This window comes from Vipera ursinii (assembly GCF_947247035.1).
Source record: "Vipera ursinii genome assembly, chromosome: Z".
In the NCBI taxonomy this organism is placed as follows: Eukaryota; Metazoa; Chordata; class Lepidosauria; order Squamata; family Viperidae; genus Vipera; species Vipera ursinii.
The window spans coordinates 7,732,023-7,754,679 of NC_139517.1; the positions used below are offsets into that span (position 1 = coordinate 7,732,023).

Below are 22,657 nucleotides of genomic sequence, written 5' to 3' on the forward strand. Positions count from 1 at the left end.
AAAATAAAATTATACCCCTAGAATATATTTTGCAGAAGAGTAAGAAATGACTTGATGGCAATCTATCAGTCAGTCAGTCAGTCAGCCAGCCAGCCAATCAATCAATCAATCAATCAATCTTAATCAATACAATTCTCAGTTTCAACTATGTGTGGACTTCAGTTTCCAGAATTGCACAGCCAGCTACCACAAAGTTTCTCAATTTCAGCCATGTTCAGATGTGTGCACTACAACTCCCAGAATTCCATAGCCAGCCAAACTGGCTGAGGAATTCTGGGAGCTGTAGTGCACATATCTTAAAGTTGCGAAGTTTGAGAAATTCACTGCCTTAATCTGTGAATTTGCTCAGAGAATCTTTGTTCTCCTTCCTTGCAAAAATCCAGATGGCTTCCAGGAACTTTTTCTAATGATTCTCTTTCCGATTTAGGCCATTCCAATCATTTCTCAGAGCCGACAGCTGCTAAAGCAAGGAGAGCTCCTGGAAGTTGTGCATCGTGGCACCATCTTTGGCAACAAGCCCAAACTGGTCCCCATCTACCTGTTTCTCTTCAATGACCTGCTGCTGGTCACTCAGCGCAAGAGGTGAGCCCTTAAGGCCTAAGTCAGGGGTAGGCAACCTCGGCTCTTTTATGACTCGTGGACTTCGACTCCCAGAATTCCTGACCCAGCCACGCTGAGGGGAAAGGGAGAGGTTTCCAAGCTGAGCCAGGCTGGCTCAGGAATTCTGGGAGTTGAAGTCCACCAGTCATAAAAGAGCCGAGGTTGCCTACTCCTGGCCTAGGTCTAGGCCGAAAATTCTGGCAACAGGACAATTAGTCTGCACATGGCTGCATTAAAAGGGGTGTATCCAGTGCTTTTTTTGTAAGAGAAAAAGGTGCCGGAACTCACACATGTCATACAACCCACCTTGCCTACCCTACAAGGTTCCATCCAAAAAAAGGTGCCGGAACTCCGTTCTGAGCATTCTATGAAAAAAAAAGCCCTGGGTGTATCTATAGAAGAGGCAGGAAGAGGAGGAGGAGGGGGGGGGGCAAAACTTCACCTCTGCCCCAAGGTCAAGTTTTGAGGGGATGGAGAATTGGAGAGGGCAGTGAAGTTTGGACTATGGTTCTGCTTCTGCAAATTTTGCAAGTTTGAGAGGGGAGCATGGCCTGCTTTCCAAGCCTCCTGTTCAAATCTTGGGGCCTAGAAACTTGTCATTTAAAAAACAAAAAACAAAAAAACAAAACAGAGACTTCTGCCTCAGGTGCAAAGTGTCATTCCACCAGGCCAGGTGGAATGAGTAAAGGAGCTGGGATGGTGCAGTGGATAGAATGCAGTATTGCAGCATAATTCGGCTCTCTTATCAGGAGTTTGTTTGATCCTGACCGGCTCAAGGTTGAACTCAGCCTTCCAATTCTTCCAAGGCTGGTAAAATGAGGAGCCAGATTGTTGGGAGACAATAGGCTGACTCTGTAAACCGCTTAGAGAGGGCTAGAAAGCACTGTGAAGCAGTATATAAGTCTTAAGTGCTATTGCTATTGCTCTAGCATCTCTCTCTACTCCCTAGATGAGAACTGTAGTGATCTAAACCAGATTCCTGTGGTTGGGGAACTACTAGGTCTATTCATCTGCAGGTCCTAGATCAACATAGTGGTTGACGTGGATCCCCGTATGCAGGCCCATTCATCTGGGAAACAGCCACTGGGGGAGCAGCTGCTGTCAGTCACAATTCTTGAAAAGAAACTTGAGTTTGGATTCACTGACGGATTTTCTTTGCTTCTCTTCCGGATCTGCTCCTGCCTTTTGTTGCAGCTCAGAACGTTTTGTGGTGCTGGATTATGCCCATCGCTCTCTAGTCCAGGCCCAGAGCTGCGAGGACGCCTCCAGCAGCCAAAATGCGGAGAACAGCTTCTATCTGACATTGATGGAGAACCACCAAGGGCGGAGTAGTGAACGCCTCTGTCGCGCCCCGACACAGTAAGTAGCCACATACTGGGGGAAGAGAGTTAGGAAAGGGGGTAGTAAGTGTGCCTCATTTATAAATAGAAGGGAGAGGTGTTTATGTTTATGTTTATGTTTTATTTAATTTGTATACCGCCCTTCTCCTTGGTAGGGACTCAGGGCGGTTCACAGGGCATATATAAAAAAGACAATACAAAAATTAAAAAAAGATTAAACCCATGCCCAGTTAAAAACAGTAATACAAATCTAAAACGACAAATTAAAACCCATAATCCCCCGTCAGGCCAGACCAGCCATTTCAAATAGGTGGGTCTTCAGGCCACGACGGAAAGTTCGGAGGTCTGATGCCGTCCGGAGCTCCACCGGCAGTTGGTTCCATAATACCGGAGCGCCCACAGAGAAGGCCCTCCCCCTGGGGGCCACCAGTCGGCATTCCTTGACTGGCGGCACCCTGAGGAGGCCCTCTCTGTGGGAATGCACAGGGCGGAGGGGAGTTGATGCCGGCAGCAGGTGGTCCCTGAGGTATCCCGGACCCATGCCATGTAGGGACTTAAAGATCGTAACCAAAAGGTGATCAGTGTAGCCTGTTTTGTTTTGTTTTTCAGAGGGCTAGAACGTTCAATCTAGATCAAGAATGTGTACAGGTAGTCCTTGACTTATTATGGTGGAGCCCAGGATTTCCATCATAGTCATGACATAAATTGAGGCAGTCACAGGACAGGACCCAGTTTTATGAACTTTTTCGCACTGGTTGTTAAGCAAATGCAGGGGTCATTCAATGAATCAATGTATTCCTATGGGAGGTTGTGGTGGGTTTGGGTTTCTTTTGCCAGAAACCAATGGAAAACTGGAGATATTCCTGGAGCTGTGGTGGCGCAATGGTTGCAATGCAGTATTGCAAGCAAACTCTGCCCACTGCCAGGAGTTCAATCCTGACCAGCTCAAGGTTGACTCTGCTTTTCATCCTTCTGTTAAAACGAGGACCCAGATCGTTGAGGGCAATAGGCTGATTCTGTAAAACCCCTTAGAGAGGACTGTCAAGCAATATGAAGTGGTATATAAGTCTAAGTGTTGTTGCTATTGCTACTGATCTGCAGATATTCTGGGATTTGCTTTCCGGTGACTGTTGTGTTGTTGTTGTTTTTTAAATGCTTTAAAAGGTAAAGGTAAAGGTTTCCCCGCACATGCGTGCTAGTCGTTTCCGACTTTAGGGGCCGGTGCTCATCTCCGTTTCAAAGCCGAAGAGCCAGCGCTTGTCCGAGGACGTCTCCATGGTCATGTGGCCAGCATGACTAGACGCCAAAGGCACACGGAACGCTGTTACTTTCCCACCGTAGTGGTCCCTATTTTTCTACTTGCATTTTTACGTGCTTTCGAACTGCTAGGTTGGCAGAAGCTGGGACGAGTAACAGGCGCTCACTCTGCTACGCGGCACTCGGGATTCGACCCGCCAAACTGCCGACCTTCTGATCGACAAGCTCAGCGTCCTAACCCACTGAGCCACCGCTTTATTGATCATTATTCTTTGGATTGTTTACAATGCATTGTTAGTCATCCAGTCGCATCTGGTAGATGAGAAGCCTATTGAATGAATGAATGAATGAATGAATGAATGAATGAATGAATGAATGAATGAATGAATGAATGAAATCCAAACAGTGTATCTCCAAAACTGTCTTTTCCAGATCCGATATGCACCGCTGGATGGGTGCTTTCCCATGCCGTGAGTCCCAGGCTAATAACAAGCAGGAAACCATCTATGAAGATTGGGGTGAGACCTTTTGGCTGTGTTCCTTTTAACCCACCTATCCCACTTCTGCTGCTTCTTGTTCAAAGGCTAGGAAACTTGAGGAACGTCACATTGCTGTTCCACGGCTTCTGGATCTGTCAGCGGTTTGTCCACTTGGTGCTGGGGAGGCTAAAATAATCAAGATGGGAATGCACACCGCCATTTCTCGTATTTTGAGCTTTCAAACAGATTTCAGCTTTGCCTTTCAGGCTAAATTCGGTTTTCTGTGGCAGGGTTGATTTTTCCTTTCCTAATTTCCCATTTACCTAAGGCCAGTTTGCTTTAAAGGTTAAGGCTGCAGGCTAGAGGAAGCAGAAGAGCAAAAAATATGATTATGGGAGAGGAGGATAAAACATAGGAAGAATGGTTGCAGGAATTGGGTGTCTAGTTTAATGAAGAGAAGTACGAGGGGTGACACGATAGCCGTGTTCCGATATCTCAGGGGCAGCCACGAAGAAGAAGTCAAGCTATTCTCCAAAGCGCCCAAAGGCAGGACAAGAAGCAACGGATAGAAACTCGTCAAGGAGAGAAGCAACCTAGAACTAAAGAGAAATTTCCTGACAGTGAGAACAATTAACCAGTGGAACAACCTGCTTCCAGAAGCAGCGAATGCTCCAACACTGGAAATGTTTAAGAAGAAATTGGACAGCCATTGGTCTGAAATGGTATAGGGTTTCCTGCTTGAGCTGGGGGGGTTGGACTAGAAGACCTCCAAGGTCCCTGCCAACTCTGCTATTCTGAGTGCCATGCATGACGCATGTTACCGAAAAAAATGGGGTATAAATTTAATAAATCCATAAGGGGCCAGGAAGTTTATTCCCTACCACCACATAGACACTTGATACCTTTCCTTCTTTTTTTTCCTTTTTCCCCTCTTCTTCTAATTTTCATAACCAAAAAAATTATTAAGTTTTTTTTTCTCCTCCCTTTCCACAGATTGTCCCCAGGTTCAGTGCACAGAGTCCTACAGCGCAGCCCAGGCAGACGAGCTGAATCTCGAACCAACAGACATCGTCAACGTGTTACGCAAAACCGAGGGTGAGCCTTGGGATCTGACCTTCCCTAACCGTTGCAGTTTCTTTCTCTTCTTTCTCGGGAACGACTTCGAAATTGGAGCCTCGGCTGTGGGACTTCTTAGCCGAAAAGATGGCGGTGTTTTTTTTTTTAGCAGAATTCTCCGCTAAAGGATTCTCTTTGATCCTTCAAGGTCCTTTCGGAGTCTCCAGCACCTTTCCCATATTCTCAGCCACCTGCAAGCTGCAGTCCCCAACACGGAGAGGGTGTCATGGAAGAAAATGGCCCTCCACCCTTTAGAACATTGGCCATCCTGACTGTGTAACGCTGGGCTGCTTCAGCGTCACTTGAAAGGGAGATCATCAGGAGATCCCAGGCTAGGCTGTAAGCATCCGAGAAAAAAAAAAGCGATAGCACAAATTGCTAGGGGTGTGTTTGTGTTGCCTCCTTGAGCAAACTCAACTTTCATCTCACGTACTGTGCAGTATTGGGTAATAATTGGCCTAGAATAGAGTAGAGCTGGAAGGGACCTTGGAGGTCTACTAGTCCATCCCCCTTTTCAAGTAGGAGAACCTATACCATTTCAGATAAGTGACAATCTAGTCCAGACATGTCAAACACAAGGCCCGGGGGCCAGATCCGGCCCGCGAAGTGGTTTCATGCGGCCCACGAAGCCATCCTGGAAACAGTGAGGGAACGGCCCCCACTGCCTTGGCCCTGGCCCAGAGACCCTCCTCCTGCCAGAGACCCTCAGATCCGTCCCACTCCTGCCCAGGCCCCCATAGGCACCCTTGACGCGAACGATGTAGAGCTGGCCATGCCCACCCAGTAGTCCATATGCACTTTAGCCACGCCCACCCAGGCCACACCCACCCGGCCCCCTGAGGGCAACCGCAATGCTTATGCGGCCCTCAATGAAATTGAGTTTGACACCCCTGATCTAGTCTCTTCTTAAAAACCTCCAGTGATGGAGCGCCCACGATTTCTGAAGGCCAGCTGTTCCACTGGTTAATTCTCCTCACTGCTAGGAAGTTTCTCCTTAATTCCAGGTTGCTTCTCTCCTTGATTAGTTTCCATCCGTTGTTTCTTGTCCTGCCCTCTGGTGCTTTGGAGAATAATTGGACCCCCATCTTGGTGGCAACCGCTCAAATACTGGAATACTGCTACCATGTCACCCCTGTTTCTTCTTTTCTTTAAGACTAGCCAAACCCAAGTCCTGCAGCCGTTCTTTGTATGTTTTAGTCTCCAGGCCTCTATAGACTTTTATAGCCAACCCCCATCCCCCAGCTGTACGTTATCCACCTCAGCAGAGTGTATAGATTATATTCAATCTCATCCTTCCTTGCGTAGCAAAAAACAAACCAAAACAAAATAAAAACAGGAGTCTGCTTGCACCTTTTCTGACTCAATTTTTTTTTTAAAGGCAGAAAAGCCTCACGAGTTCCGGTGAGAGCTTCTGCCTTTTAATAACATTTGTGAGTCACAAAAGGTGCTCCTGGTTTGTTGTTTTTTTTGGGGGGGCGGAGGGGGGGCTAGACCAGTGTTTCTCACTCTTGGCAACTTTTCCAAGATGCCTGGACTTCAACTCCCAGAATTCCTACCCGCCAAAGGTGAGAAACATTGCCTTAGATGTTGATCATGTGAAGACGGGAATGGTGCAACAGTCGTGTGAAAAATGGGTCATATAGTTCAAGTCACTTTTTTCAGTGCAGTCGATCACTAGATGAAAGGTTGTAAGTTGAGGACTACCTGTATTAGGACAGGGCTGATTCAGTAGGAATGTGCTGGTTGGAGCTTCACACAGCAACAGGACAGTCTCCCAAAAAATTTTGAAGTGCAGAAAAGGGTGCAGAGGTCTTGATAGTTGCCTTTTTTTGTCTCCTCCTCTCCTCTGGTCTGCTCTGGTCTTGTCTCGTCTCATCTTGTCTCCTCTATCTTCCTCTCCTCTCCACTCCTCTTCCCTTCTCTCTCCTCTCCCTTCCTCTCGTCTGCTCTGGTCTTGTCTCCTCTCCTTTGTTTTCATCTCCTCTTATCTTCCTCTCCTCTCCTCTGTCTTCCTCTCCTCTCCTCTCCTTTCCTCTCGTCTGCTCTGGTCTTGTCTCCTCTCCTTTGTTTTCATCTCCTCTTATCTTCCTCTCCTCTCCTCTGTCTTCCTCTCCGCTCCACTCCTCTCCTCTTCCCTTCTCTCTCCTCTCCCTTCCTCTCGTCTGCTCTGGTCTTGTCTCCTCTCCTTTGTTTTCATCTCCTCTTATCTTCCTCTCCTCTCCTGTCTTCCTCTCCTCTCCACTCCACTCCTCTTCCATTCTCTCTCCTCTCCCTTCCTCTCGCCTGCTCTGGTCTTGTCTCCTCTCCTTTGTTTTCATCTCCTCTTATCTTCCTCTCCTCTCCTCTGTCTTCCTCTCCTCTCCTCTCCACTCCTCTTCCCTTCTCTCTCCTCTCCCTTCCTTTCGCCTGCTCTGGTCTTCTCTCCTCTCCTTTGTTTTCATCTCCTCTTATCTTCCTCTCCTCTCCTCTGTCTTCCTCTCCTCTCCTCTCCACTCCTCTTCCCTTCTCTCTCCTCTCCCTTCCTCTCGTCTGCTCTGGTCTTGTCTTCTCTCCTTTGTTTTCCTCTCCTCTTATCTTCCTCTCCTCTCCTCTGTCTTCCTCTCCTCTCCTGTTTTCCTTTCTCTCCTCTCCTCTCCTCTCCTCTCCTCTCCTCTCCCTTTGTCTCCTCTCCTTTGTCCTCTCCTTTCCCCCACCCCCCATGCTATAGGCTGGTACGAAGGCATACGCCTAGCCGATGGGAAGAAGGGCTGGTTCCCTTCTTGCTACGTGCAGGAGATCACGAACGAACACGTACGCCGCCGCAACCTCCGCGAGCGTTACCGCGTCCTCCAGGTGGCTCGCCAGCTGCAGCTGACACGCACCAATTGCGTCAAAAGCAAGTACAGCTCAGCCTGAGACTGAAACCGCACAGTCAACAAAGCAAGTGACGGGGACACCCGGCCTGCAATCAATCTCACGGCTGGACTCAAGATTCGACTTCCATTTCGCTGGGCGTGGAGCAACATTTGCCTCAAGAGGGCGCTGAAGACCGGGAGGATGGTAGAGAGCAGTTGTGTTTCAGCTGAAAGGCTGCTGAAGGGTGAGAGAGTGGAAGAGAGAGATGCAAGTATGCCCAACAGTTGACTGTCTGAAGTTTATGGCAGCTGCAACGCCATAAGCTAGCCAGTAGGGGCAGCAAAGGCATTACTTCAAACATGCCCCTTCTGCCAGAAGGGGGCGACAAACTGCATTTTTAGTTGCATTGCAGTTTACAGACTTGGCGACGTCCGGTTCCGATTGTTTCCAAGTTGCGTCCTAACTCCTCCGACTCTGCTTGGCACCTCAGTATTCCTGAGGGATGACCATGAACCTTCCCAGAGGATTGGCGTAAAGAGGCGACACTCGATCTTGCAGACTCATCTTGTACCTTGAGATAGCCACGGTGCCATATTTTAGGAGGTTCCCGGATCTGAGATATGATCAAATGGATTATTGTCTCGTGTTTAACCAGGAGGCTCCGTTCGACCTGAGCAGGTGTTCTACTTGCCCCACCGTTTTTCCAATGACTTATCCACCTGCTCAAATACATGTAACGATTCAGGCCTACCACCCGTAGCCTTGTTTTGGGGCTGGCGGCAGGCTGGTTTGTACTTCATCTATGTCGACACGTGTGTGTGCCTTGCCCTTCTCTGGTAGAGCTCTGGTAGGCAGAACAGGCTTACTCTCCCCCGCCCCAATATAATGCGTCTTGCAAACGGGATCCACACTGGTGTTACCAATATCCTTATCCTGAACATGGTGCTGTCACAGCCAATACTTCAAACCTTCCCAGTGGTCCTTAACCTGGGCTCAGGTGAGCGCCATCCTCTACCTCAGTTCCTGTCCTTTCCGAGGCCAGGAATCTAGGACTCTGTGGACCCAGCTTATTCCAGCATTTCCCAACCTTAGGAACTTGAAGATGCGTGGACTTCAACTCCCAGAATTCCCCAGCCAGCATAGCTGGCTGGGGAATTCTGGGAGTTGAAGTCCACGCATCTTCAAGTTCCTAAGGTTGGGAAACGCTGGCTTATTCTAACTCTTCTTCCCACTCTCAAGAGTTCAACAAACTTTTCTCCTTCATGCTAACCTGCCTGACTATCCTGGATTTTTCTCCTTTGCAAAAACTGGGAATTTCTCTTCCTTGCTCCCGGTTTGGAAAGCTCAGCACGGATCGGCTCCTATTTATTACATGTGTTGCCCTCTTTAGCTCTTGAGCTGGAGGAGTTTTGGCTTGGGGGGGGTTGGGGGGAAGCAGAGGAGATTGTATTTTAATTTATTCTGCGCCATATTTGCTTGCGGTGTGTCCCCTCTCGTTTTTTTTATCCCAAACGGCCTTTTTTTTTTAAAAAAAATACAGATGGACAAAACGTGCCAGTGTTTGCTTTCAGGTTTTTTTGGCTTCTCCCTACTAAATAAAAAGGGACGCGGTGGCTCAGTGGGTTAGGACACTGAGCTTGTCGATCAGAAGGTCGGCAGTTTGGAGGGTCGAATCCCGAGTGCCGTGTAGCAGAGTGAGCGCGTTACTCATCCCAGCTTCTGCCAACCTAGCAGTTCGAAAGCACGTAAAAAATGCAAGTAGAAAAATAGGGACCACTACTGTGGGAAGGTAACAGCGTTCCGTGCACCTTTGGCATCTAGTCATGCCGGCCACATGACCACGGAGACGTCCTCGGACAAGCGCTGGCTCTTCGGCTTTGAAACGGAGATGAGCACCGGCCCCTAGAGTTGGAAACGACTAGCACACATGTGCGGGGGAACTTTTACCTTTATCTTTTACTAAATAAAAATAGTCTGTTATTGCTGGGACTGGAATTTGACCAAAATAGCAAATCCACTAAACCAAAATGGTTCCTTTTAAATGAAGCCTGAAGGGATTAAATCACCAGTTGGCTTAATAGGTTGTATGAACTATATGGGGCCCTCCAGGTTCAAAACTGAGCTACGAGCCAGCCATAGGAGAATTCCTAATTTTCCAGTTCAGGATTGCATTTCAGGTGTGCAACTGGAGATAAGAATAAAGGCTTCTGTGTAAAATTCACTTTGTTGGGCTGAGCTCGCTCCTGTTGGCTGGTGCTAAAAGGAGTATTGTTCGGCTGCCTTGGCAGGGAAAGCTTTGAACGGATGGCTCAGTTGTTCCAGTTGCAGAAACAAGAAGTGGCATGGCTGGTTCCAGAAGGAAACAAAATCAGTGATGGATCTCTTGAATGGCTGGGCTGGTTTTCTGCCCATTGGAAATTTTAAGAATTTCCAACTGATTTAGAATTCCTGGCTCGGAGATTCTGGAAGGCAAGCTGATCCCTTCGTTTAGTTCAGTATTTGTCAACATCTGCAGGTTTTAAGATGTGCGGGCTTCTGGGAGTTGGAACACCAGTTGACAACACCGGTTTAGCTCATGCACAACAGCCTCGTATCATTACAAACATCTAAAAATATTTGATTAAAGTGGTAGATGGAGGCTAGGTGTCAGGAAGGATGAATTATGGGCTGTTAGCCGGTGGAACAGACAGCCACATGAAACAGCCCGGTCTTCACTAAAGATCTTCAGACTAGACTCTTCTGCTAGAGATGTTTCAGTGGATTCCCCATTAAGTAGCTGACCTCTACAATCTCTTCCAGTGATCTTGACTAGCCTAACGATCTTGAACCAAAGCACAGCCCGGGTTGTAAATACTTTTTATTTTTCCCCTTCTCGAATAAGGCGGAGCATGCCTGCCTCTTTTTAAAATGGAGCTTTATTTAGTGTGCTGTCAAACAGGAAATAATTTAAAGCACGCTTCGTAGTACAGGACATGGCTCGCACACTGCCACCCCTCCGTCCGCACGGACCGATAAGCCCATGGCACGCAGTTATTGTGAGAGTATTGCTACACAAGGCTGTGAGCTGCCACAGAGAGCCACAAGGCTCAAAGAATGGAAAGAAGCCATCTCGAATGAGAGTCTCTTAGCTGTCAAACAGATACAAGCCAGCCTTTATGTAACATGACCGAAAGACTTTTTTAGCCCTGGGATTCTAGCCAGCGCTGGAAAATAAGTGAGTGGTGTCGCTGCTCCCATTACACTGCTTAAGATTCTTTGGAATTTGAAAATGCATTGAGTGTCTTTTTTTTTTAGGTGGGGTGATTTGTAACTGTCCTTAGCCTCCCATGTCCTCCTCCCTCCCTCCCTCCCTCTTTCCCGGCCAACTGAGTCAAGAGGCATGCCTATAGGGAAGGGTCTCCACCACCAATGGAGAATGAAGAAAAACCAATGATATCTGTCTTTCTTCGTTGTTTCCAAAGGTGCTTTTCCATTCCCCACCATCCAGTCAGACCTTGAAGAAGCTTCTTGGACGAGAAGCGAAACGTCTTCAAAGGAAAAACAAGAAAGTCCAGTTGCCTCCTGAAACGAGCACCTTTGGGACAACCGTGACCTGGATAGACATTTAGCTATGCTCTTTCTTCATTGCTTCTTTTGACTTCCTGGAGCTTTTTTGTTGTATAAACAAAAAAAGGAAGCCCCCCCCCCAAGGACAGGACTTCCAGCCCCTTCCCGATCTTCTCGTGCATGAGAATTGGGCTGAAGCACCCTTCTTGTTTCACCAGCACCCAGATCTTGAGGGTCCCCCCCTAATTATGCCAAAATTGGATTCGGAGAGAACCCGGCTCGCTGGCAGATCGTAGCTTGGGAGAAAATCGGGAGCGGAAGAGATGAAATTCTGGACTTCTGGCAGGGAAGAATTCGGCTTTGTATCCATCCTATGGCGCTTCCGAATTGTGCGGGAGAAGACTTCTGCGAGTCCCTCGGACTGCACGGACATCCAGTCAGTAAATCCCAAAGGACATCAACCTTGCCTGTTCTTTGGAAAGACAAAAGATACAGGAAGCTGAAGCTCAAATACTTTGGTCACGAAATGAGAAGAGAAAAGACTCCTTGGAAAAGACTCTTGATACTTGGGAAAGCAAAGGGACAAGGGGACTGCAGAGAATGAGATGGTTCGATTGTGTCATCCGCGCAACGAACGTGAATTTGGACAAACTCCCGGGAGACAGTGGAACACCAGAGGGAGGGGGGTGTGGGGGCTGGCATGCTACCGTCCATGAGGTTGCAAAGTATCCGATGCATCTTAACTGAACAATAACCTCCAACCCATCCAATGGAGAGACTTAGCCCAATGAGGCTGCTCTTCTTTAGCACAGTAAGAATTCTTTGAAGGCTGAGCCATCGGGATTGGGGACAGGCCTTGGAACAGACCCTGATCAAGTAACAACTGGCCCAAGAGCGGAACAGCCTCTCCAATCTTGGGGCAATGGGAGATGTTGGAAGGAAGGCAACAGTGGCTCCTGATGCTAGTGGTAACCAAAGATGAAGGGCCAAGCAGCGACAGTCCATTTGCACTTGGAAACCGGCTGTCCCTTTCTCTGCGTTTTGAAGGCACTTAGTGGCAACGAAGCTGGAGAGAGAGAGAGTCCCCTGTTTTTTGCGCCTCTCTCGCCATGGTGTCCTCGATGATCCATGGGCTGGAGGGGGGAGCCAGCGGTTGCCAGCGTTAGGGGTCCACAAAGGAAACCATGATGTAGCGAGTGCCCCAAGTGGTGGGCAGACCTTCGTGATAATGGGTGAGACGTCCTGGGTGGATCAGGCTCCATCCCTTGCGGGGAGATTCCACTTGGCAATTGTAGCGGAGAAATCGGCAACCGCCTCCCTAGGGGGCAAAGAGAACCATTTTAGACAGACAAGAGACCAGGTTCAAATGATCATTAGTTTATAGGTATTATGCAAAGACCGGGCCTTCTTGAGAGGTCTATCATGCTGGGAAAAATGGAAGGAAACAGAAGAGGACAACCAGCAGTAAGATATATGGATGCAATGGCACCAAGACCATCCTAGAGAAGGTTTATCTTTGTAGTTGTTAAAAGTTAACATTGACCACGTGGCCCATTGTGCATCCATCAGGCAAACATAAACCGATGAATGAAGGCGAATATACGTGTCCCAGGATAATGTTGCAGGATCCAATCTTCAACCCACACTATTTCAGGTTTAAGTTTATTACAGTCAAAAACCAGAGGCCAAATAAAAACACTAAATGAATATCCAGTTAAAATTCTAGAGTAAAATAATAAATAACAGATAAAAGCTATATTAAAATCACAATTTGGCATCCAGTCTGTCAGTTACACATGGCCTAACTATAATATCAATCCTTAAACTATGGACCCATAGCCACTGAATACTAAAATGCAAAAAAAAAAAGTAATGCAAAAGAGCCCTGTAATGAACAAGGGCATACATTTGATTTTGCAGCTATTAAGATTGTTGGACGAGCAGGCACAAAAACAGCCAGGGAAGTGATTGAAGCCTGGGAAACCTCATCGGTCAACAGGAGTGCTGATTTACCACCAGCTTTTCAAGTACTTAGGAGGCGAGGGCTTGACAGCACAAGCAAACAACAGCCAATGACTTAACAGCCAGCCACCAACACCCCAATCAACATCTAAAAAGCCACATACAACAGGCACCATATAAACACTACACACAGAATGGCCCAAAGCAGATGCTCTGCTAGCGAGAAATTCTCTGAAGATGGGCTCCAGCACTAGTCTAAAGCTCAGAAGACAAAACTTAGGGTCCAGGTGACCGACCCAGATTGGATCCCCAAACATAAACTTAAATTTGTGCAACGCGCCCAAGTTCAAATCGTTTCACCCCCGAGAATTGTTGAAACCCTAAATCCCATCCTCATTCTCTTCACAGCCCCAAAGCATCCAAAACCAAGCCACGCACAGGGAGACCCAGCGCTTCACGCAGGACACCTGAACGCCCAGGGCACTCACCTTGTAGTCTATCCCTTTGTGGTTAAGAGCAACATTGATGGTGAAAGTTGAAGAATCATGATGGGGGCGAAGATAAGGCTGCTCATCCGGACGGTATCGGACCATGAAGTTCATGATGGCACGAGCCTGAGAAGAGGAGAAACCAGGGTTAGCACCTGAAGGCAGGGTAGAGAATGGGATACCTGTGTAAAACCTGCCTGACATGGGGCGATCATATTCACTCCAGGTACAACATGCTCAGGTTATGTTCTTGCCACTGGCAGATCTCAAAAAACTGCTGGGTGGGGAGCAAAAAGTCAGTAGCTGACAGCACCAGGCTGATATTGAAAAAGTTAAGCAGGTAGCTTTTTGGGAGACAAAGTTGGGCCGGGAAGTGAAAAAAAAATTCCATAAGAAGCCAGTAATAATTGTCATACTCTTCATATGAAAACTTAAAGGTTGCCATGTTCCTTCCAGGAACTGAACATATTCCTTTTATGTCATGCATACACATACTATACCTTTAATTCTTCAAGAACCTTTCCAACATTGGTGAACTGTATTAACAGGGGTTCTGGCTTACAGTTGGGGCTGAATTAAGAGTCTGCAGCACTTCCCCCCCCCCGCCCGGTAAACAAATGTTATTAAAAGGCATTTGTATGATCTAATGAAATGATACAGCCCACCAAAGTTTAGGCTTTTAAATAAAATATGTTCATTCAAAAACTGAGGTTTCCCATAAGACCCCCATATCCAAACCTGGAATAGTTTTGATCTACTGCAGGGCTTTTAACAAGTGGTACGGGTACCACCTGTGGTACATTGGCACCTGGCAGGTGGTACGCGACCATCCTAGAAAAGTGGTAGCGGGGGAGAGGAATGAGCTGAACCAGACGCAGCACCACACAAGCCTGAGTGAGAGATGGCTGGAGTTGCAGGGCTGTCAGGGCTCAGCGGAAGCGCCAGGATCGGCGCTTCTTCGGGGCTGTCAGGGCTCAGCGGAAGCGCCAGGATCAGCGCCAGGCTCCAGCTGGAGTTTGGCGCTGATCCTGGCGCTTCTGCTAAGCCCAGAAGAAGCGCCGATCAGCTGGAATGTTGTAGCATCTCCAGGGTCCTGTGATTTACATTTGGATGCTTGGCAACTGATTCATATATTTTTTTTTAATTTAATTTATATACCGCCCTTCTCTCAAGAGACTCAGGGCGGTTAACAGGGCAATACATAAAAATCAGATACAAAAATTAAGATTATTAAAACATGATTAAACAGTGCCCATAAATACAAATTTAAAATTAAAATCATAATAAAAATCCCACCCCATCCCATCAGGCCAGGCCCGCTTCTTTAAAGAGATGGGTTTTAAGGTCGCGCCGGAAGGAGCGGAGATCGGGCGCCATCCGGAGGGCGCCATCCGGAGCTCTACCGGAAGATGGTTCCATAAATCCGGTGCATCCACAGAGAACGCTCTCCCCCTGGGGGTCACCAGTCGGCATTCTTTGACCGGCGGCACCCTGAGGAGGCCCTCTCTGTGGGAGCGTACTGGGCGGAGGGAAGTTGACGCCGGCTGCAGGTGCTCCCCAAGGTATTCTGGACCCATGCCATGGAGGGCTTTGTAGGTCATTACCAACACCTTGAACCTCACCCGGAAGACAACTGGCAACCAATGCAGCTCGCGGAGCAAAGGTGTGACACGGGAGTATCGGGAAACCCCCGATACAACTCTCGCGGCTGCATTCTGTACCAGTTGGAGCCTCCGAGTGGTCTTCAAGGGTAGCCCCATGTAGAGAGCGTTGCAGTAATCAAGACGAGAGGTCACGAGCGCGTGAGTGACCGTGCGCAAGGCATCCCGGTCTAGATAGGGCCGCAACTGGTGCACCAGGCGAACCTGGGCGAACGCCCCCCTAGTTACAGCTACAATATGGTCTTCTAAAGAGAGCTGTGAATCTAGGAGGACTCCCAAGTTGCGAGCCCTATCTACAGGAGGTAATGACTCACCCCCCATAATGAGGGGTGGGATATCCTGAATATCCCGAGATGCCGGTACGCACAGCCACTCCGTCTTGTCAGGGTTGAGACGAAGCCTGTTCCTCCCCATCCAGACCCGGACCGCCTCCAGGCACCGGGACATCACGTCGAGGGCATCACTGGGGTGGTTTGGGGTCGAAATGAAAAGTTGGGCATCATCAGCATACTGATGATACCCAACTCCAAAACCACGAATGATCTCACCCAGCGGTTTCATGTAGATGTTGAACAGAAGGGGCGAGAGGACCGACCCCTGAGGGACTCCACAAACGAGAGGCCTCGCGGTCGACCTCTGCCCCCCTGCCAACACCGACTGCGAGCGTCCCAGGAGATAGGAGGAGAACCACTGAAAAACCGTGCCTCCCACTCCCAATCCCCTGAGACGCCGCAGCAAGATACCATGGTCGATGGTATCGAAAGCCGCTGAGAGGTCTAATAGGACTAGAACAGAGGAGTATCCTCTGTCCCGAGCCCTCCAGAGATCATTCACCAGCGCGACCAATGCCGTCTCCGTGCTGTACCCGGGCCTGAAGCCCGATTGGTACGGGTCTAGATAATCCGCTTCATCCAGGACCAGAGGGAGCTGGTGCGCCACCACACTCTCAACAACCTTCGCAAGGAAGCGAAGGTTGGAGACCGGACGAAAGTTGTTCAAAACAGCCGGGTCCAAGGCAGGCTTCTTGAGGAGAGGTCTCACCACCGCCTCTTTCAAGGCGGCGGGAAAACTACCCTCGCTCAAAGAAGCAGATATAACCGCCTGGACCCAGCCTCGTGTCCCCTCCCGGGCTGCATAAACCAGCCAGGAAGGGCACGGGTCCAATAAACATGTGGTGGAGCTCAGCTTCCCCATGATCCTGTCCACTTCCTTCGGAGTCACAGGATCGAACTCCTCCCAGGTGACATTGACAAGATCACTCGTGTCCTGATCGTCCGATACTGCCCAGTCGGAGTCCAAACCGGTCCGAATTCGAGCGATTTTGTCCGACAGATGTTGACTAAATTCCTCGGCACGCCCCTGCAAGGGATCCCCACTAACCTCCTGGTTAAGGAGGGAGCGGGTCACCCTAAACAGGGCGGCCGGGCGATTATCTGCGGACGCGATGAGGGCAGCGAAGTAGTTAGATCTCGCTACCCTCATCGCAGCGAGATAAGACCTAATATTTATGACGGTCACAGTGTCCCAGGGTCATGTGAAGTGACCAAAACCTGCTGCAACCACCCAGCAGATGGGGGGAATAAAAACCAAACACCCCCCCACCTCACCCCTGCTGCCAAGCCTCAACAGAAATGCTTACAACAGTGAAAACCTCGGACAGGAGGAAGAGCGCCGCTGGGCAGGCAGGCAGGTGTCTTGCTCGGCTGTGGCTTGGGGGGCACTTTTCCCAGTGCCATTGTAACTTCAAACAGTCGCTAAGCGAACTGTTATAAGTCAAGGACTACCTGTACTTCATCACTTTTTTCCTTTTTTGGGGGGGTCATCAAGTTTTTGACACCTTGCTAGGCGACTGGTGGTACTTGGATGTTGCCATATCCTAAAAGTGGTACAATGGATGAAAAGGTTGAAAAGCCCTGCTCTAGTGCATTCTGGGAAATGAAAATAATACCCAAAGGAAACAGATGCGGCCAATTGTGAAAAGGACACAGAAAATTTTAGGAGAAGAATTCTAAACCTGATCCTTATAAAATCAATTGAGTTTATACAACCCAAGTGGCACTGATTTAGCCCATTCAGGGGAGAGGGTATTGCCCATTACATTCAGCCCTAAATAAATCAGAAGTCTTGTGCTCACCCAATGCTATTTCCCCCCTCAAATAAAGCTCAAAACAAAGTAAAAAATAACTAAACTTTTATGTAGGCAAATCTAGCTGCTAGATTTGAATCTGACTGGGATGACTGTAGACATAGTCTTCAAGTTACGACTCCTTGATCAGCAATCAGTCAAAGATGCGATAATCTTGAATGAGAGGAACTTACAATTGGTCCTCAGAGTTCCAGCTTTGTAGTGATCACGTGACGGGAATTTTTGATGTTTCCCTGACAGCTTCTCATAAGCAAAGTCAATGGGAAAGCCAGCAGGAAGTCTGACGTTGCAGCCCCATGAGATCCTCACTTAACAACCCCAGCAATCCTCTGAACATAACGACAACAACTGGGACTGCCGGAACTGCGTCCCTGACTAAGCGACACAGCCGCATGACAAGTGGTGGGGGAAAAGTTGGGGCCCCAATTACTTTGTAGAAATTGCAACACACATCCTGTAGAACAGAGGTCCCCAACCTCCGGTCCGTGGACCGGCACCAGTCCGCAGCATGCCAGAAACCGGTCCGCGCGAACAAGCAAAGCCAATCCATGGGATGCAGGCAATACATGAAACCACGCCCCCTCCAGCCCGGGAAAAAAATATCTCTCCACAGAACCGGTCCCTGGTACCCAAAGGTTTGGGGGCCGCTGCTTTCTGTACCTTCACTCTGGCCTTTGGTAACCTTCAGACATGCAGGTGTTACCTTGGTGTGGTAGCCTGGAAAGAACTTTTCTGTGACCGGGGCAATGTAGTCCCTCAAGAACTGCAGCCACTCCTTCTCGAAGCCAATTTGGTTCATATGAATGTCAACAGTAGGGACGTTCTCGTAGCCACCAACCAGCCGAGTGTCCTAGAGGGGAGATGCAGAACCGGAGGAATTGTGATAGGGTGTGAAAAGAACGTTGAGAGACAGAAGGAAGAGCCGTAGCCTAGTCGGATAAGGGAAATCTTGAACCCAGAGCAGGAAGGGGCGCGGAGACAGTATCTCAGTACTGACCCTCTCTACTTTTTTGGACCGTAAAGACAGAGGAGGGGGAAGCCCTTTCATACTTGGAAGATTTGATTACTTTCACCTTACAACAAAAGCAATTGTCATGCTTGACTCACTACGCACCCCCTCCTCGCAAGCAGACAACAGAAATAGGGGTAGATTTGGAATGCAAAGAAGGGAATCGTGGAATGCAAGAACCGATTGTCGCCTGGCAACGTCCTGATGCTCAAGAAGATTGAAAGATCATTTCCCAAAACAAGCTGACGACAATTAATTGGTGGACAATGAACAGTGGGTGGCCCAGGAGAGAAAAGGGGATTTTAAACTAGGCTACTTCGTGCACAGAAACCTTCCGAACTGGCTTCACTTCTTTTGTGCCTATGTGGAATTATCAGTAAAGTTTATACTCTTGGTAAAATAATGTCCCAGGAGTTTCTTTTGCTACATATGCCAACGGGATGATTGACAGTAATATTACTGGCTTGTAAGTACTGCCCCCCTGGCTTGTAAGCAAGAAATTCCATAAATTATGGAGCTTGTCCTTTCATCTCTTCTGACTCGTCTTCCAGTCTCCATATTGGGGGGTGGGTGGGGGGGTGGATAAGAGGTGGGCTTTGAGGCACCCCAAATCTAGTGTTCCTCCTTCACCATATTATGCTCTATTTTATATACCTTGTCCATCAGATGAAAAGGGCCAAAAAATTATGGTGGCCATGACTGTGTGTGTGAAGCACAAGTCGTGTTTTACATCCAACACACATAAAAGGAATAGTCCCCATCTTGATTTCTTTTGACATTTTCGTGAACTGCCCTACACCTCAGTTACACCTTGTTTTAACCTTCAGAGTCCCAATTTTTTTTGTTGTAAGCTGGGGGTGTCAAACTGCCGGCCTGCAGACTGGTTTCTTTATACCAAAGCCGCACCCACCATTGCCGGCAATGCAAAAAGAGTCGTGACACATCGTGACAAGTCACGTGACGTGACGAGTTGACAGCCATGTTCTAAGGTGTCTGAAGTCCCTCATCATTCTGCAAGCCTTCTTTGACCCCTCTTCCCAACTCTCCTCAGCCTTCTTCCAAATGAAGCAACCTGAACGGTGGTCATCTTGCTGGAGGAAAAGGCTAGGACAGTCTCACCTCATGTTTTCCTCCAGACCACTGGCCAAAGTGTTCCACCTCTTCCACGAGCTCATCGCACATCTGATCGGTGAACACAGGAAACCAGTAAACATCAGGGCAAGGCTGCCAATGGGAAGAAGAAACGATGAGCGAAGGAAGTTTGAGAGAGCAAAATCAGCAACTCAAGAAGACCAGGGAAAAGAGAGACAGTCACCTGCTCAAAAAATTCTCCCTCAAGAACGCGGGAGTAGTTTTCGTGGATATATTTCTCCTGCCAGTCCTGTCCAAGGAAGGAACAAAATAAGAACAGAGTTGTTTAGAATTATCAGAATAACCAGGAAATGCATCTCCTAGCCCAGGGGTAGGCAACCTTGGCTCTTTATGACTCATGGACTTCAACTCCCAGAATTGCTGGCTCAGGAATTCTGGGAGTTGAAGTCCATGAGTCATAAAAGAGCCAAGGTTGCCTCCCTCTGTCCTAGCCTAAGGTGTGCCAGGCAATCCAGTCCTGGAGTAAAAATTTAATCTCTTGCCATCACATCTCTGCCTTCCCCAAACGGGGCCCTTTCAGATACTCTGAAACTACAATTCCCATAATTCTCAGAGGGCCTTGGACATGGTGGGAAGCAAAAGGGACAGCCACCTGGGGAGTTCATCTGGATTTCCCGTAATGCTCTGGAAATTGCAAGAGTAGTCCCATCAGCATGCAACCTCTCCCCCTTCCAGAGAAATCCTCCCAGATCTAGGCGCAGAGGTGTAGGTGTGAGATTGGGAGAAAAGGGCCTCATCCTGTGCAACTTGGAATTACTGGGACCACTCACCATGGGATTCTCAGAAATCTGCCAGAGCTCAGGATGTAGGCGGGAGATGTTGTATCTACTGGTGGAAAGGAGACGTCCAAAATCATCCCGATTACTAATATGGAGAAAGATGCCCTGAAAAGGACAGGAAGGACCAAATTTAGGCCAAATGTGTATGACCTTGTGGTCCCAAGTGCCCACATGCCAGGGGATACCAAAGATGTTTGAAATAAATATAGATATAGATATAGATATAGATGATGTAGATATATAGATGACCTATATCTATATCTACAGTATATATCTATATCTTTATCTATATCATCTATATCTATATCTATATATCTATATCTCTATCTCTATCTATCCATCTATCTATCTATCTATCTATCTATCTATCTATCTATCTATCTATCTATCTATCTATCTATCAACATATAGAGACTAAACATAAATGTAAATATAAATATAAATATAAATATACACAGATATCTTTCACATATGTCCTGTGCTTGTTCTGCAGAGTTTTAGAATAAGATTCTAGAGCAGCATTTCTCAACTTTGATAACTTTGCGAAGTATGGACTTCAAGGCTGGCTGCGGGATTCTGCGAGTTGAAGTCCAGACATCTTAAAAGTTATCAAGGTTAACAAACATCACTTTAGAGTATATTTCGGTCTGGAGGAAATTTCTACAACTTAAAAATAGGGTCAAAACAGTACCTGCGGGAGGTAAGAGTAAATGGCTTATAAAACTGCCCAAATTACAGGTAGTCCTTGTTTAACTGTAGTAATTGGGAGCAGAAGTTCCACTGCTAAGCAATGCAGTTGTAAAATGAGGTGTCACATGACCACATCGCTTAGTGACAGCAATCCCATCAGTCGCTGTTGCGTTGGTTAAGCAAGGATCATGGATTGTTAAGCAAGGACCTCCTTGCAATCTTCTGCTGGCTCCCAACAAGTCAATGGGGAAGCTAGCAGGAAGTCGCGTGTCCCAGACAGGCTCACAAACAGGCCAATCGACAGGTAAGTGACTGCTGTAGCGCGGTGCAAGTGTGGCAGAGCCAGGGGGGCTGCTGCCAGGTAAGGGTGGTGTTGCAGGTGCATGCGAGGGAGCACTCTGTAGCCAGGCTCCTTGGAAGAAAAAGAGGCAGGATTGCAAGCAATTTACCAGAGTGACTTTTTAACTTCTCTGCAGGCTTCCCCAATGACTTTGTGGGAAGTCAGCAGGGCAGGTCATGAATGTTGATCACATGACCATGGGACACTGCAACCGTTGTAAAATGTGAAGAGGTTATCCAGTCTCTGCTTCCTGAACTTCGAGCACCAGTCGAAACTTCAGGTAGTCCTTGAATTAAGACCACAATTAAGTCCAAAATTTCTCTTGCTAAGCAAGACATAGATTCAGTGAGTTTTGCTCCATTTTATGATTTTTCTTGGCGCAGCTATTAAGTGAATCGCTGCAGTTGTTAAGTTAGTCACACAGTTGTTAAGGGAACCTGGCTTCCCCGTTGACTTTGCATGTCGGAAGGTCACAAAAGGGGATTACACAACCCTGGGACGCTGCAACCGTCACGTATACATGCCAGTTGCCAAGCATCTGAATTTTGATCACGCGGCCTTGGGGATCCTGCAGCGGTCGTAAGTATGAAAAACATGTCACTTTTTTCAGTGCCATTATAACTCCAAATAGTGGCTAAACAAATGGTTGTTTAAGTTGAGGACTACGTGAACCACTCATTTAGCACCCTCCCAAATTTGAATAATTGCTGAAACATTGGTTCTCAGCTGAGGACGTCTGTCATAGACTTATATTATCAACTTAAAATACGAAAAGCAACTTTTTTTTAAAAAACAACTTTGTTCTTTTGGATGCGCAGCCTCTAAGAAAGCAAAAACTCTCACCTTCTCCCGCACACTTTTACAAAAGGCCATATCTGGATCCGTGTCCTCCAAGGTGAAAATATTGCGTTGGGGCAAATCCTGCCTTAAGATCTCCCCTTTCAACAGGTAGGCCTGAGAGATATAGGGGACGTTCCATACTCCACTGCGATAGGGAAAAGCAACATGAGAATCAGCAGTACAAGGCAGCAGGTACGGAGATTGGAAAATTAAAAGAAAAAAAAAGCTTTTCCTTTTTTGGGACTACGCCAAGGAGTAGATTCAGTCCAAACTTCCAGAGGGAACAAAGCTTCTTGGAAGACCGCTGGGAGAGAGAGAGAGATTAAGGACAGAAGCCATCTCCTTTTGTTGCTTCCCAAGAACTGAAATTGAGAGATGCTACTTCCACTGGCAATGGAGGCTCTGCTTTGCGACTTT

At 47.8% G+C, this 22,657-nt stretch overlaps 2 protein-coding genes across 2 annotated transcripts in view; one reads left to right on the forward strand and one right to left on the reverse strand.

Annotated features, from left to right (window-relative positions):
* ARHGEF15 (Rho guanine nucleotide exchange factor 15) overlaps positions 1 to 8,703 on the forward strand; it is a 67,067-nt gene extending 58,364 nt beyond the window's left edge. Inside the window, exons 12-16 of the mRNA XM_083377646.1 lie at positions 428 to 582; positions 1,795 to 1,959; positions 3,630 to 3,715; positions 4,670 to 4,771; positions 7,500 to 8,703. Coding sequence (XP_083233772.1) covers positions 428 to 582; positions 1,795 to 1,959; positions 3,630 to 3,715; positions 4,670 to 4,771; positions 7,500 to 7,687 — 696 coding nt within the window. The 3' untranslated portion in view covers positions 7,688 to 8,703. The remainder of the gene's footprint in view (positions 1 to 427; positions 583 to 1,794; positions 1,960 to 3,629; positions 3,716 to 4,669; positions 4,772 to 7,499) is intronic.
* Positions 8,704 to 10,966: 2,263 nt separating this feature from the next.
* The window catches only part of PLOD3 (procollagen-lysine,2-oxoglutarate 5-dioxygenase 3), a 50,255-nt gene continuing 38,564 nt past the window's right edge, over positions 10,967 to 22,657 (reverse strand). The window contains exons 13-19 of the mRNA XM_083377670.1: positions 22,244 to 22,385; positions 20,362 to 20,475; positions 19,755 to 19,820; positions 19,559 to 19,663; positions 18,134 to 18,280; positions 13,624 to 13,749; positions 10,967 to 12,491 (exon numbers count right to left, since the gene is read on the reverse strand). Coding sequence (XP_083233796.1) covers positions 12,336 to 12,491; positions 13,624 to 13,749; positions 18,134 to 18,280; positions 19,559 to 19,663; positions 19,755 to 19,820; positions 20,362 to 20,475; positions 22,244 to 22,385 — 856 coding nt within the window. The 3' untranslated portion in view covers positions 10,967 to 12,335. The remainder of the gene's footprint in view (positions 12,492 to 13,623; positions 13,750 to 18,133; positions 18,281 to 19,558; positions 19,664 to 19,754; positions 19,821 to 20,361; positions 20,476 to 22,243; positions 22,386 to 22,657) is intronic.